Source organism: Littorina saxatilis, linkage group LG1 (genome assembly GCF_037325665.1).
Source record: "Littorina saxatilis isolate snail1 linkage group LG1, US_GU_Lsax_2.0, whole genome shotgun sequence".
In the NCBI taxonomy this organism is placed as follows: Eukaryota; Metazoa; Mollusca; class Gastropoda; order Littorinimorpha; family Littorinidae; genus Littorina; species Littorina saxatilis.
Window position 1 is genome coordinate 90042785 of NC_090245.1, and position 16215 is coordinate 90058999.

Below are 16215 nucleotides of genomic sequence, written 5' to 3' on the forward strand. Positions count from 1 at the left end.
GCCAAATTTGGTACTGATAGACTGAATAGTGTCCAAGAAATATCCAACGTTAAAGTTTTCCGGACGGACGGACGGACGTCCGGACGTCCGGACGGACGGACGGACGGACGGACGACTCGGGTGAGTACATAGACTCACTTTTGCTTCGCATGTGAGTCAAAAAGCAGCTTTAAGCTTATCAATTGGATTATTTATTCTCCACATGTATCCTTTTTAAACACAAAGGTATAAAAGCTGTTTGGACATCCACCGCGGCAGGGTACTTTTGAACATTACCAGTGCTTAACCACGATATTCATTTTAACCCGTCGCGATATAACCCTTCGTGGTTGAAAACGACGTTAAACACCAAATAAAGAAAGAAATTCATTTTAACTTTCTGAGCTTGTTTATGACCCAAACATAACATATCTATATGATTTTGGAATGAGAAAACGATGACGAACAATATGAAATCATTTGTAGATATATTACTAAAATGTAAATGTTAAGTAGAATGTTCATAATTTTTAATGACCAAACTCATTAATTAATTGTGAAGATTGCAAGCTGAAATACAATCTCATTGTCCGGGCATCGTCGACGATTGTTTGATAAAATTACAAAAATGAGGGTGTGACAGTGCCCTTCAACTTTCACAAAAAGCCGGATGTGATATGACGTCATCAAAAACGTTTATCGAAAAAAATGAAAAAAACAAGTCTGGGGATATTATTTTTAGGAACTGTGATGTGAAGTTTAATTGAGAACGGTCTGAATCGCTCTACACATGCACACACTTTGTCAAATAATTTCAACATAACTCATGTTTCGCGCGTGACACGGAATTTTCATTGTTGATTAGATGCATTTTAGGTTTGAATATGGTTGCTTTTGTGTTCAAATATTAATACCTACAGTAATGAGCTCTTTATAGCAGTATTCCTTTCCCCCATCTGACAGAGTGGATTTCTTTGAGAACAAAATAAACGCACGTTTCAGAATGTAACACAGCATGAAACGTGCGTTATGGTCAGTTCAGGTCTGTTGTTCTCTTACCATTGCTTGTCTTAGCTGAATTTAAAATGTTGTCTGGTGCATTTGAATATTTGCACTCCTCAGATAACCCTGTTTCAGTTGGAGACAAACCTCTGCTGTAAAACAGCTTCCAGTAAAAAGAGCAAGGGTATAACCATTCCCGTTATTAGTCGACATATTTGTGTGACACGCGAGTTTAATTGACCTATAAAAACTATATGACACATTCTTTTTTTCAATGCAGTGCTTCCACTGCTTCTTGGGTGTGATTGAAGTTGACTTTTACTCATCTAGTATGAAAACGTACACAAAATTAAGGAAAGTATGGTTAAACTTAAGCGAACCCCCTTTTGTGAACAACAGCAAAGAAGAACCCTTCTCTCGCAGTCACTGTCTCCCTCTCTTTGTGTGTCTCTCTCTCAGTTTCTTTGTCTCTCTCTCTTTGATCTCTCTCTCTCTCGGTCTCTCTCTCTCTCTCTATATATATATATATCTCTCTCTCTCTCTCTCTCTCCATCTCTCTCTCTCTCTCTCTCAGTCCCTATTTCTGCTTGTCTGTCTCTGTCTCTAACTGTCTCTGTGTGTCGATCTGTCTATCTATCTGTCTCCTTCTCTTCCCCCTCCCCTCTTACCCCCTACCCCACTTCTTGATGGACTGAGACCTTAAGTTAGCCCAGAAGAAATGAAAAGTTGGGTTGTTGAAAGACCGGTTGCCCAGGAGAAGGTGCAAGGACGACAGGATATAATCATAAGCTTCTCACCTCAAGGTGATGTTGGCCTTCCTGAACTTATCAATGTTGGCGTCAGCCTCCTTGCGCCACTTGGAGTTCTCCTCCACCTCATAGAACTTTAAGTCGTCCAGCAGGAAGTCCACGCCGGCGTCAGGGCCACGGAAGCTGATCATGGCGTTGCTGGGTTCTGTCCAGAGTGAACAAAGATACAGTGGAACCTCTCCCCTTTGCAGACCTCAAAAGTCTGAGAAAACCAAGCCTTAACAATTATATGATCATTAAAACAAGGATATTGCTATTTCATATGTTACGTGGATTTCCATTGGTCAATTGGGCAAAACTGAGCTCATTGTAAAAGTGATATCGACGACATTTCCGTCGATATCAGTTTTGATATCGACGACCTCTTTATTGCTTCCCCACTTAAAAAAAAAACACCTAAATTTAAAAACAAACAAATATATATGAAAATGTAATGATCCCAGAATTTAGTTGAGCAAGTGACTAAAGACTTTTTGAAAAAAAGACATTTTTAAATACTGAAAATTACAAGAAAAGAGTGAACAAAAAGAAATAATAATCAGAGGGAGGGATATGGATCAGCCAAAACTGAGACAAATACTTTCGTAATTTCTTTACAGTAAATACAAAATGTCCAGAGAATTAGCAATATATCTAACATTGACTGACTGTGTGATGATATCTTCTGCTATTGGTCTATTTCGACAGTGATATCAAAATCTCGACCTCCGGTCTCGATTTTGATATCACTGTCTCAACAGACCATAGCAGAAGATATCATCACACAGTCCGTCAATATTGGGTAATATTTCTTTCCCCAAAATAGTACTGCGTTTCTAAGCGCCTTTAGATAGAGAAAACCTTAACAAACAAAAAACACTCACACACAACGAAACACATACAGAAATATAGCTATTCTCATGGACACGTGGGGGAATTCGGGGGCTGTGATTGGATGGTCTCTTCCGATCATCAAAGCATAATGCTACGGAAGTCGGCCATTTTTGCCTATATCGAAAAGCTTATTGGCAATAACAAAGGCGCATGGTTCCGGTTTACCCATCTGTACCACACGATGTTTCAATCCGGCGACAACAGCATACACTGACAACTTGAAATTCTTCTCGGGAATGTTTTTTAGCTTTACAAATGTCGATAGCATACCCTTTTCTGCTAACTTCCCGATGAAACAGGACTAAACCAATTATTTTCTGTCCCTAAACACCACAAAATGCCCAAAGTCGAAAGATGTAGCACAAACAGGGGAGTAAAACGGAACAGCCGTTTTTGTGTGCCTGTGTGAGCTCAGACTGACACAAACGTTCGTATTCGGCTTTTCTTATCTCGTAGCTCCACACTAAATACCCCACTTCCCCTCTGAAGTATTGATGTCCAACCCATGGCACTAACATTGATGTAGTCGTTTATAACTGAGGTTGAAAAATTCGCTTCATGACGAGACAAGTATAAATGCCATTCACCCAAACTGAAAACTTTGCTCCCGTCTGCTCGCGTTGTACGGATTAGCTGTTCTCTTCTCCTCCCCTTGTTGCATCCTAGTTCTTCAGTTGTTTCTAGTTTTCCGTTTATGTTGTGTTTTGGTCTTCTTCATAAGTAGTCTTGTTCAAAATTTAAAAAAACTCAAACTTCTTTTTGTTGTATACGAATGAACTAATAAAAAGTCGCGTAAGGCGAAATTACTACATTTAGTCAAGCTGTGGAACTCACAGAATGAAACTGAACGCACTGCATTTTTTCACAATGACCGTAGTCTGCCGCTTGTGCAAAACGGAGTGAAACTGACGAGCCTGTTCAGCGCGGTAGTGGTTTCGCTGTGCTGCATAGCACGCTTTTCTGTACCTCTCTTCGTTTTAACTTTCTGAGCGTGTTTTTAATCCAAACATATCATATCTATATGTTTTTGGAATCAGGAACCGACAAGAAATAAGATGACATTGTTTTTAAATCGATTTCGGAAATTTAATTTTGATCATAATTTTTATATTTTTAATTTTCAGAGCTTGTTTTTAATCCAAATATAACATATGTATATGTTTTTGGAATCAAGAAATGATGGAGAATAAGATGAACGTAAATTTGGATCGTTTTATATAAAAAAAAAATTATTACAATTTTCAGAATTTTAATGACCATGCAAAGTCATTAATTAATTTTTAAGCCACCAAGCTGAAATGCAATACCGAAGTCCGGCCTTTGTCGAAGATTGCTTTACACAAATTTCAATCAATTTGATTGAAAAATAAGGGTGTGACAGTGCCGCCTCAACTTTTATAAAAAGCCGGATATGACGTCATCAAAAGTATTTATCGAAAAAAAGACGGGGATATCATTCCCAGGAACTCTCATGTCAAATTTCATAAAGATCGGTCCAGTAGTTTGGTCTGAATCGCTCTACACACACACACGCACAGACAGACAGACACACACACATACACCACGACCCTCGTCTCGATTCCCCCTCTATGTTAAAACATTTAGTCAAAACTTGACTAAATGTAAAAAGCTGTTTAACAGCTGTGTTGTCAAATCGAGTTTTTTTCCAACGTCAGTGTAGCGCCTGCGCAAAACTAATGCGCATAAGAAACGGCGTCTGCTATCAAAACCTGAGATCAAAGCATCGACGCAAAAACTCGTCGGCATAAAGCTAGGATTCCATTCTTACGGCTGCGGTGCGGCTCCGGCGACGGCAGCGGCGACGGCAATTTGAAAAACATTGATGAAAGAAGGGATGACCCCATTCACACGGGTGCGGTACGGCGACGGCGACGGCGACGGCCCGGCGTGCGTGCGTTTTTTCAAGAAAGCTCCATGCAGCTTTCTGGACTGCCGTCGCCGGACGCCGTCTGGTATTTTGTGGGCGTGTCTCTTTTCCCGCGTTTTTCTCAGAGCCTTTCCGAGCACAAAGAGACGAAAATACTGCTGAAATCTTTCGCCATCGAGTTGCAGTTCTTGAACAAGATGGTGATAGGTTCCAAACTGCCGTCTTTTCTCCAAAATGGCATGCACCCACCAGCGATGTCGTCTCTTTTGGCGTTTTTTCATTTGGCGGTACGCTAATAATATTAACATAAATTGTTCTTCATTATGAATGACAGTTTGCATGAGACGAGACCAATGTGGAGCCATGGCGGCATTGGCGGGAAGAGAACATATCCGGACGACGTCGCCGTTATATACGGTTCACGACGATGCGTTTTTCTCGCCAGAGCCGGATGCCGTTGCCGTCGCCGGAGCCGGAGCCGCACCCCAGCCGTAAGAATGGAATCCTAGCTTTATACTTGTCTCGTCTAAATATCGGACCCTATTGCTACGCTGTAAACACAATGGCTGTTAATAATACATTTGTACACAAGGCAAAAATTCATTCTTAAAAACACTCAAGAAACAACTAGCGGATTGCAGGGAGACTATTTAAAATCAACTGATACAGCGCAGCCCCCAATCGGAAAACATTTGGTCTTGAAAAAGCTGTTTCTTAATATGCAGTAAAATGTACAGAGGTCATGACAAGATATATGTGAAAAGTCAAGGTCTTATCAAGGGGAGGACTTAATTTAAGGAATCTGGCAAGGGGGTTACTACTTTATTGCTCGATGCCATCAAAGCACAACGAAAAGGGACAACCAAAGGGCATGCACGTGGTTACGTCGTGTATAAATGTACCAAGTCAGATGTGACAACCAAACGGCATGCAGATGGTTACGTCATGTATAAATGTACGAAGTCAGAGTCAAGCCATTTGCAGGGATGTCGTTTGGTGTCGGGTTCCGGTGGAACGCCGAAACGTATTTAAACTCGCCGTAAACTCGTCGTAAGCTTAGCCGCCATTTCGTCAGATTTGCCCAACCTCTCAGGGTGAGGGGAAAGGTGACGCCAAGCACTGCCTTAGAACAATAACAAAAACTGCGGAGAATTTCTGAAACTTTGATAGCCATTCTTTGTGGCCTTTTGACAAATAAAATGAATCTTATAGCCTTATCGCAACATCCCGAAGCTGTGTTGTCAAATCGAGTTTTTTTCCAACGTCAGTGTAGCGCCTGCGCAAAACTAATGCGCATAAGAAACGGCGTCTGCTATTAAAACCTGAGATCAACGCATCGACGCAAAAACTCGTCGGCATTATACTTGTCTCGTCTAAATATCGGACCCTATTGCTACGCTGTAAACACAATGGCTGTTAATAATACATTTGTACACAAGGCAAAAATTCATTCTTAAAAACACTCAAGAAACAACTAGCGGATTGCAGGGAGACTATTTAAAATCAACTGATACAGCGCAGCCCCCAATCGGAAAACATTTGGTCTTGAAAAAGCTGTTTCTTAATATGCAGTAAAATGTACAGAGGTCATGACAAGATATATGTGAAAAGTCAAGGTCTTATCAAGGGGAGGACTTAATTTAAGGAATCTGGCAAGGGGGTTACTACTTTATTGCTCGATGCCATCAAAGCACGACGAAAAGGGACAACCAAAGGGCATGCACGTGGTTACGTCGTGTATAAATGTACCAAGTCAGATGTGACAACCAAACGGCATGCAGATGGTTACGTCATGTATAAATGTACGAAGTCAGAGTCAAGCCATTTGCAGGGATGTCGTTTGGTGTCGGGTTCCGGTGGAACGCCGAAACGTATTTAAACTCGCCGTAAACTCGTCGTAAGCTTAGCCGCCATTTCGTCAGATTTGCCCAACCTCTCAGGGTGAGGGGAAAGGTGACGCCAAGCACTGCCTTAGAACAATAACAAAAACTGCGGAGAATTTCTGAAACTTTGATAGCCATTCTTTGTGGCCTTTTGACAAATAAAATGAATCTTATAGCCTTATCGCAACATCCCTGCGTTAAACATTGTTTTTTTGTATGTTAGTCACCGTAAACTGGAAGGGAAAACACCATCGCCGGTAATTTAACTCCTTTATAAAAGAAACCACCAAAATCATCTGATGCGATCTTTTATACTATGTGTTACAAGATTTGGGAAGAATTTATTCTTGAGGAACTGCAATGCGAGATAAGACGTACAGTCTTCTTAAGTGACAACGGCATGTTCACTGCCATCAGCCAATGAGTGGACACAGGACACTGACCATGGTACAGGGCGACCCCCATAAAAATGCACCCCCCAAAAATGGTATTAACTTCTACATATGTTGTCTGAATCCCTTCATATTTGGGGTACATTAACTTCAGCCTTGCGACTCTTCCACAAAATGACAATTATATAGATCAAATATTTCTGACTTTTGTGCACTATCAAACAAAGTTGCCAAATGAAAGAATGAACTAAAGAGTATGAGGTTTGACATTGAGCAGTAGCCAAACTAACCCGCTTCAAGTCCTCCAGATTGTTACCCTTGGGTTAAAAGGCGACTTGCCCTATCGGCCTGCGCCGCCAAATTGCGCGATTAATCTGCGTTTACTTGCGTGGCCTTGCAAGATCTGCCGCAAAATGCGGGCATGTCTGGATAGCTCTGTGAGAGGTTGCGTTTCAATGCGGACACTTCGCCTTGAAAATTGTGAATGTTCAATGTGAACAGTGTGCTGCAGCAATGATAGCCGCGAGAATAATCCTTCAAGTTCGTTCAAAGTACCCAAGCATGGCCCGTGCACAAAGGAAAGGCGATCGAGGTTTAAAAAAAAAAAGTATTTCAACACAAGACACCAGCGCTTGTGAGAGCAAAACGTTTGCCCGCAGGGAAGTGAACCTTCCTTATCTTTCGCACCGGAGAGCTATTCAAGCGGGGTATTGTGCAAGTTGGCTATTCGAATGACATAGTATTGAGGTCTAACGAATGACGTCTCACAACGTGCGCGGTCGTCCTTGGCGGTCAAGAAAGCCGCCGCGATCATTGCGCAGACGACACTTCTAAACCGCCAATATTTTTTGTGCGCATCACGTGCTCCACATAAATCGGCCGTAAACGAAGCAATTGGGAAACCTGGATACCTTAATCAACATTAGACAATCAGTGACTTGAATATAGCAGTTCATGGCATTTCCCATGGATGAATGCGTTCATGACATTGATGAAGTTTGCGCGACATTGCGCAAGTGTAACTTTAAATCAAAGGGGTTAATTGTTCCAGTCATTTGAGTTTAGCAAATATTTTCATAGTTATTGTTCTTGAATGTCAGCTCGTCCACAACCATTCTGCAACGTTTCGAGTCTTGAGGTAAAATAGTCCACCATTTACCTTTTCTCAAAAATGTGTTCCAAATCATACCTCCGAAATTGTCAATTGCACGAAAGCTTTCCTGTCCAGGGATTACCCTGAACCTAGCTGTAACTGCTTTCTTCAGGTCACAGATGATCTAGGGGTAAAGGGGGTGTTTTTGTATACTCAAACAGTCAAATAATCCAAAAGGTAAAAGTCATGACGGTTTAAATCCGGTAAGTATTGCTACCGCTCAATGTCAAACCTCCTTTGTTGAGTAGCTCACCGAATTTGAAAACTTGTTTTGACATTGCACAAAAGTCAGACCATTTGATCTACAAAATTATTACTTTGTGGAAGGGTAATGCATAGGCTGAACTTTATGTCCCAAAATATCAAGTAACTCGGTTAACAGATGTTGTAAAGTTATTAGCTTTTTTTAGGGTTGCATTTTTGGGGGGTCACCCTGTATCTGACACAACTGACCTTTCATCGGGGCCTCGATGGATCCATTGACCCTTATCCAGCCTTGGTCTTTGGTCACAAACGCCCTGAACGCTATGATGTAACTTTGCTTACGAGCTGAAAAGAAACCAACGAATCCAATGCGAAGTTTTTGAAGTATGGGAAGGATTAAAAGAAAAATAACAAGAACAACACTTTTTATCTGAATTCTGAACTTATTAATTCATTAACAATTTGATGCTGGGCTTTTGTAAAGTAGCGGCTACAGTTGTGTGGAAAGCCGCATTGCTTGGCAATATGATAGATGCAATGCTGCGTTCAATGTCACACACAACTTAAAAGAAAGACAGACAGAAATTGAGAAAAAAACTCACGAAACATGGGAAAAAGTAAAGATATTCACCCATCCATTCTTCCACCCAAACCATTCAAACTCTTGGGACCAACCAGTCACTTACTATACGAGACGATTATGCACACTGATACAGACGTATAGAGAAACAGAGACAGAGGGGGACACACACACACACACACACACACACACACACACACACACACACACGCACACACACACACACACACACACACACACAACCACACACACACACACACACATAGACACTACAGTAAGAATCATGCGCAACAAAGTAAAACATCCCCCCCCGAAAAAAGAGAAAAAAAAGCAGCAAATTAAAACACAATGAACTTCAATAGAGACCAGACACAATAAGCAGATCTAAACGTTACAACTGACTCTGATCAGGTAAGTTCATCTGAACGACGACTTTGTAATGCTGCCAGATTGTGCCGTTTATCTCGTTGAGCAGCTTGGCATAAGCTTCGAAATAGTAATGGCCGCCCTTCTTTAAAACGACACTCTGCGACGGTCCCTTCACATCACGGTCCCTGCAGGCAGAAATAGATGCAACTGTAATAAGGACAAAACTGGAGAGAGAGAAAAATACCACGATGACAAAACAATAGTCCCTGAACCTGACCGTGAATAGCGAATGCACACACACTTTTTTGGCCTTGCCAACCACAAAAGGCGTTTCTGAGTGAATACATTTCTTCTTGAATTATTATTTACTATTTCGAGAATCTGTGATGACGATGAAAACAATCCTGATATTGCGTTCGGCCACAGCTTGAGGACAGTTCCACTAAATCTCCGTGTGTCAGAGAACGCTTGCGCATCTCGTGAGAAAAGTGAACTGTTAAACTTTTATGACATCAAGAGCTTTAAAGTCATAATCCTCCCCCTGTGAACTGTTCGGTTCACCATCTCAGATGAGGACGTACTTTTACGTGGAATCACACCCTCCCTCCACTTGGTATCACATCAAAATTAAAAACTGTGACTGCTTGCTGTGATGAGTTTCAGGGGGGGATAAATTAGTATCTTAAAATAATAATAATTGTCAGTAAGTACTGGTGTCACATGACTGATGTGAACCAGTTGATTGGCTAATGACGATGCGCTAAAACTGTTAGCGCACTCTTGGAGTGCGCTAACTTTTCCACAGAGCGTATTCTTGCGCCCTTTGCCTAAGCAAGACTGTGCTCTCATCCTCAGAATTAATTAATGACATGTAGCTTATATTCTCCACAATACCAAATGACCATAAATTCCCTGCTTCTCAATTAAAGCAGAAGTGGTTTTTTTTCTGACAGATTGCATGTGCCTGTGCCAGTGCCAGTGATCTAAAAAAAAATGGAAGCCGCTGTGTTTCATCTAATTTTCGCCGACTTGCATAGATTCTTCTCATATGCCGTGTTAGTGGCATGTAGCTTATCATCCACATTACCAAATGATGAGTTAGTATACAATTCCCAGCGGCTAACAGAAAACACAAGTGTTATTCCGATAACGTACCAGCAAGACCAGTTTGGAAGACTGACTCGATCGACTCTGTAGCAGACAACACAGAAATACGACTACATCAGTTCAGTAAATGAATGGTTTCAGAATTATTATTTCAAAGCAAGAACAATCGTAATCGAAAACGTGTAAGGTTCAGAACGTTCTTACCATATATAAGATTTATTAGCAGCCTGCCTTATGCGTACAGACTCAGTGCAGACTGCAGTCGTTCCATTGCCCAAGTTGACAGGTAGCCTAGCAGACGACATTAACCCCGCTCAGCAAATTAACATGTTGGGCAAATGTGAACGAAAAAACGATGGGGATATAATACGTGTAGGGTTCAGAGCATTCTTACCGTTCATATTTAGTATCAGACTCCCCGATGAGTGAAGATAGATCATAGAACACGAGAAATATGCCACATTTGTTTTGAAAATGTGCGAACCGTCGAGTCCCGCTTTGAGTCAATTCAAGGGGAGTCACTCCGCATAGTCAATCCGTCGAAGCTCGACTGGAGGTTTCGAATCGCAAATAATGAAGAGCCTTTCTCCGAGTTCAAATGAGGTCTCTCTGAAAGATCATCACTGTTCAGATTAACGCTACACTGGAATTTACCAACAGAAATTAAAATGCGTGTGACGAAAGCACGACACACTTGAGACACCCCACACAAAAGTAGATCTTTACTGTGCACGACCTGACCACACAGTTATGCCTATTCAAATGCGCATTGCAAAATGTGCGTTAGGAATCTTCTTTTTTCTATGGCGGTACTGACAATATCGTTATTGAAACAATCCCAGTGCACTAAGGGATTTATAGAGCAAATCTCGAAAATAATTATTGAACTCAGCGCTATGCGCTTCGTTCAATAATGAATTTTCTCGATTTGCTCTATAAATCCCTTAGTGCACTGGGATGTCTCAATAACTTAAATAATAATAATAATAATAAATAACTTTTCTATAGCGCGAGTCCCATCAATTGGCTCCAGGCGCTTTACAAATTCATTATAGAATAAACTAGCACAAATCAACAAGCATACAAAGCATACATTTAACTGAGACATAACACCAAGATCTCAGGCACTATAAAGCAAAACTTAGCGTACAATGTTAAAGGTACTGAACTTGTCAAATCCAGGTGCACGGAGCCCCTGGGGCTTTTAGTCATACCTCAGGCAGCTATCCGTTAGAAGAACTACCAAGTTTCATTGACTTGCACCCAAAGAGTCAAGAACTGCGATTTTTTTACGAATTAATTTCGTACTCGGACCCGGCTGGTCTTGACCTATTTTTGGATCTAAATTTAGATCAGGTAGATCACCACATCATGCACAAAAAGACACGTCACTAGCAAACTATGTCAGACGTCATTATGAGTTTGTGTAAAATAAAATCGAGGCCGGAATCACTCAGTTGAATCGAACTCCGACCAAACACCACGTAATAACTAGGTTAATTTATGCACTCGCGTGAACAAGAAACTGTCGAGCTTCACAGATGTCGTCGTTGGGTAGTTTTGGGTTTGTTTTACTACCATAGGAGGATTTTTGAACTATAAATGCACTCAGCTGCAACAAAAACGCAAAACGAAGGCTGTGAGCTGCACTGTGCCTTTAAAAAGTCACAGATAGCTTTCAATTACGAAACAAAACCCTACTGTGCAAAGATAGCCCCCCGCCCCGGGCTGTTCATTATCGGTATGTGACCAAATGGAGGGATGGTATTATCTGAACTAAAAGTCTGGAAACATTTGAGACGGTCAGCCGAGCTGTTTACACGAGAAGGGGCGTGTCTTTAACAACATGAACTAGAGCAAGGGATGCTGAGTGACCTGCAAAAACAGATTCATTTTCAAAACCTTAAACTTTAATCATCCCCTGCCGGAGTTTGCTTTTTTAAGCAAGTTACACGAAAGTTCTGCTGCTTAATTTACCTTTTCGCACATCTGTCACATAGTATTGTTTTCCATACCATTTTCAACCAAATTGGTTGACATTTTGGTCAAGTAATCTTCGACGAAGCCCGGACTTTGGTATTGTATTTCAGCTTGGAGGCTTAACAATTAATTAATGAGTTTGCTCATTAAAGTTGTCATTAAAATCGAATTTTTGCAAACAGATTTACAGTTGATTGCATCGTATTCTTCATCAAATTCTGAATCTAAAAATATATACATATATCATGTTTACTCTTAAAATGTGATCACAATTAACAAAAACAGATTAATTAGTACTTCGAATAAAATGAAAGAAATCGATCCAAAAATGATTTCATCTTATTCTGGCTTGTCAATTTCACTGCGTTTTGCACGTGGAAAGTGAGTGATTTCCTTCTAACTGGGATTGACGAAGTTGTATTGTCTTGGTGAAAAAATTAAGTGCATTCAGTTTCATTCCGGGAGTTCGACAGCTTGACTAAATGTAATAATTTTGCCTTACGCGACTTGTTTTCTTCTTCTTTTTACATTTAGTCAAGTTTTGACTAAATGTTTTAACATAGAGGGGGAATCGAGATAAGGGTCGTGGCGTATGTATGTATGTATGCATGTATGTATGTGTGTGTGAGTGTGTGTGTGTGTGTGTGTGTGTGTGTGTGTGTGTGTGTGTGTGTGTGTGTGTGTGTACAGCGATTCAGAAATAACTACCGGACCGATCTTCATGAAACTTTACATGAGAGTTTCTGAGTATGATATCCCTACACTTTTTTTTACATTTAAAGAAAAAAGTCTTCGATGACGTCATATCCGGCTTTTTGTGAAAGTTGAAGCGACACTGTCACGCTCTCATTTTCCAACCAATTTTGTTAAAATTTTGGTCAAGCAATTTTTGACGAAGGCCGGACTTTTAATTGGTATTGCATTTCTTGTATTGTTTGGAAGCTTACAAATTAAATGAAGAGTTTGCTCATTAAAGTTTTAACTAAAATCAAATTTTTGCAAAGAGATTCAAACTTGTATGAATCGTATTCTTCATCAAATTTGTAATCAGAAAATATATAAATATGTCATGTTTACTTCTTAAAATGTGATCACAATAACGAAAAAAGGTTAATTAGTACTATGATTAAAATTTAAGAAATCGATCCAAAAATGATATCATCTTATTCTTTATCATTTCCTGATTCCAAAAACATACAGATGTGATATGTTGTATTAAACACAAGCTCAAAACGATGAAAAGAATAAAGAAAGCGCAATTTCTTACTCAGCGCAATACGCTACCGTATTTCGCCTCTCGCGACTTGTTTTTAGCTACGATGGGATGTCGTGAATACCAAGCTACACACCAAATTTCAGATTCAACAGCTCATAAACGCCAGAGCTCTGAGTGCAGACAGAAGGACAGACAAAGAAACAGACAGAGTCAACCCTCTACACTACTCTAACAAGAAATTCCTCCGAGGTAGGAAAAACACCCCCGTTGGTCAAAGGGAAATAACCATTCTCACTGCCACCAACTGAGAAGGTTATTTCCCTTTGACCATTAATATGTGCCTCTATAAGTCCTTGTAGAATCTTAATCCACCAATAACTCCCTAACCGTGTGTTTGACTGGTCCCAAGTTTTGTAAGGACCGCCTCAGGAATGTATCTAGAACCTGTTCACCAAGTTTGGTGACGATCGGTCCGTTCATTCTTGAGATCTATATGCGAACACAAACACACACCCAAACAAACAAACACATCGAGTGAATCCTATACACACTCCTATACCGGGGGTGTAATTACCGGGGGTGTTATCAAAAGAGTATACCTGCCAGAGCACTTGATGCTGTAATTCCCATCCTTCGCATCCGTTGTGACCCTTTCCATGGTGAACCCGTTGGTCGCCCACGGTCCTTTTTTTACCAATTCGTCCTCAAAACTCGGGTTTTTCAGCAGGTTCGTTTGACCAGCGGTCATCTGCCACGTAACCACTGCCACCAGCATCATCCATATAGAGTTTCCAGCCATGTCTTCTGCTGTGGAGAAAAGAGGAATCTCCTAGACTGCCCAAAAACTAACGTTGGATTTACAGACTCTTCGTCAAAAGGACGGATACACATTTACTCTTATACAAACAGTAAAATGAACTATAGAAAATACGAACGACGGGAAGATGAGAGGGCATACACGATTAATGAGAACGTGTCTGGGGGGGGGGGGGGGGGGGGGGAGGTGGTAATAAAAGGATCATTCGAGTGAGTCTGTCGGAACTGAGGAAAGCTGACTCAATATTTTCCTGCCACAACTTTAGAGTCCCGTGACTGACCAATCTGTTTCTACAGCTCTTAATGTTTTCTTTTGTGATGCTCAAATCGCCCAGCCTCCCTCTTCTTACGGGTTGAAATTGTTCAAACTTATTTTTCCTGTCATATTTCTATTCTGCACAAAATGTCACGGACACAACCACTCGAAATATTCATCACCAACACATCCACCACCACCAAAAACAAAATTGACCATAACTATACAGAAAGGAAAGAAAACGAAGAAAAAAAATGAAAAAGAAAGAGACCTAAAGATATGAGCCAGTTCAACGACTTTACATCCAAGCACTGGGAGCAAAGACAAAAGGATCCAGACAGAAAAAACAAAAAAAACAAACAAATGACTTCGTTAGAAGTTGAAGTTTTGATACAAATATAAACGCAGTGCCATGGATAAAGAATTGTTTTTTCAAAAACAATTTCTGGTCTGTTCCTTAGTGGATAATGCTACATATTTTTCGAAAATTACTGACAGAAGAGAAAGTACCGGACACTGACCCCTTCACAGAAGTGACCGTGGAAATAAATTAGACGACGCAAACTCTCTCTGACCTTTCAAATTCACATAAACACACACAGACGCGAATCAGTTAATTCGTTCGAAAGTACGATTCAAAGTTTACACTGATGTAACCGTGTGCCGAAACACTACGATCACCTCGGGAAGCGAAGTGCAATCAAACAGGTTTGAAAATGTTAGGACTAATTTCTTAGCCCTATAAAAACTGTTATGCAAACCCGAAGGTTTCCATGAACATACAGACAATCGGAAACTACCACACCCTATCACAAACAGATTTCCACAAACCACGGGTGTTGACTTTAAAGGCCAACAACTCGGGTGCAGAGTCTGCTGTGAAAGGAGCGGTAGCCTCCCCTGTCACAATCGCCCCCGTTTGAAATGAACTTCGTCCCGAAGTTCCGAACCGGGAGACCACTGTCCATCCCAAGTTCGCAGAATGGGAACAGCACGAACATGTTCAGTGGTCATATTATGCCATTACCTGAACATATCATGCCGAGTCCCATCCCTGCTCGCAAGCGCCAGATGTGGGAATGTCGGGTGTAAGGACAAGGATATATAGCACAGGCAGAGGAGCATACAAAATAAGACACCGAAGACAGAGGTTGCTTTAACTTATCTTTTATTGAAGGAATTGTAACTAAAATAACCACTCAGTTAGCTTATCTAAATCATAAATATTCCAAAACAGTTTAGCTAAATTTGGTTGCAACTAGAAACAATGCTATAAGTTATAAAATAGAAACAATAAACAGAACTCTAATACAAGAAATAGCAATGCTTACATAAAACCAGAAATAGCAATTATGAATTATTCTAGTAGCCAAAAATAGGAACTATGAGTTCTGGTATCTACCAGTACCAGAATCAGAAACCATTTATGTATTTAGTGTAAACCAGAAACATAAACTATGAATATGAAACCAGAAACAATATATGTATTTCTGGTGCAAACCAGAAACAGTATCTATATATATATACGACTAGTGTCTGTGTGTCTGTGTGTCTGTGTGTGTGTGTGTGTATCTGTCTGTGCGCGATGCACGGCCAAAGTTCTCGATGGATCTGCTTCAAATTTGGTGGGCATATTCAGGTTGACCCGGTACAGGACACAACCTGGTCGATATTTCAACACGTGCTCTCAGCGCGCAGCGCTGAACCG

General features: G+C 40.7%; 1 protein-coding gene across 2 annotated transcripts in view; it reads right to left on the reverse strand.

Moving 5' to 3' along the window:
* LOC138983624 (uncharacterized) overlaps positions 1–16215 on the reverse strand; it is a 63237-nt gene that overhangs the window by 36318 nt on the left and 10704 nt on the right. The window contains exons 2-5 of one of the 2 annotated variants that reach the window (XM_070356907.1): positions 14035–14242; positions 9166–9317; positions 8433–8528; positions 1779–1935 (exon numbers count right to left, since the gene is read on the reverse strand). In XM_070356907.1, coding sequence (XP_070213008.1) covers positions 1779–1935; positions 8433–8528; positions 9166–9317; positions 14035–14234 — 605 coding nt within the window. In that variant the 5' untranslated portion in view covers positions 14235–14242. The remainder of the gene's footprint in view (positions 1–1778; positions 1936–8432; positions 8529–9165; positions 9318–14034; positions 14243–16215) is intronic. The other variant, XM_070356914.1, reaches the window with a different exon arrangement.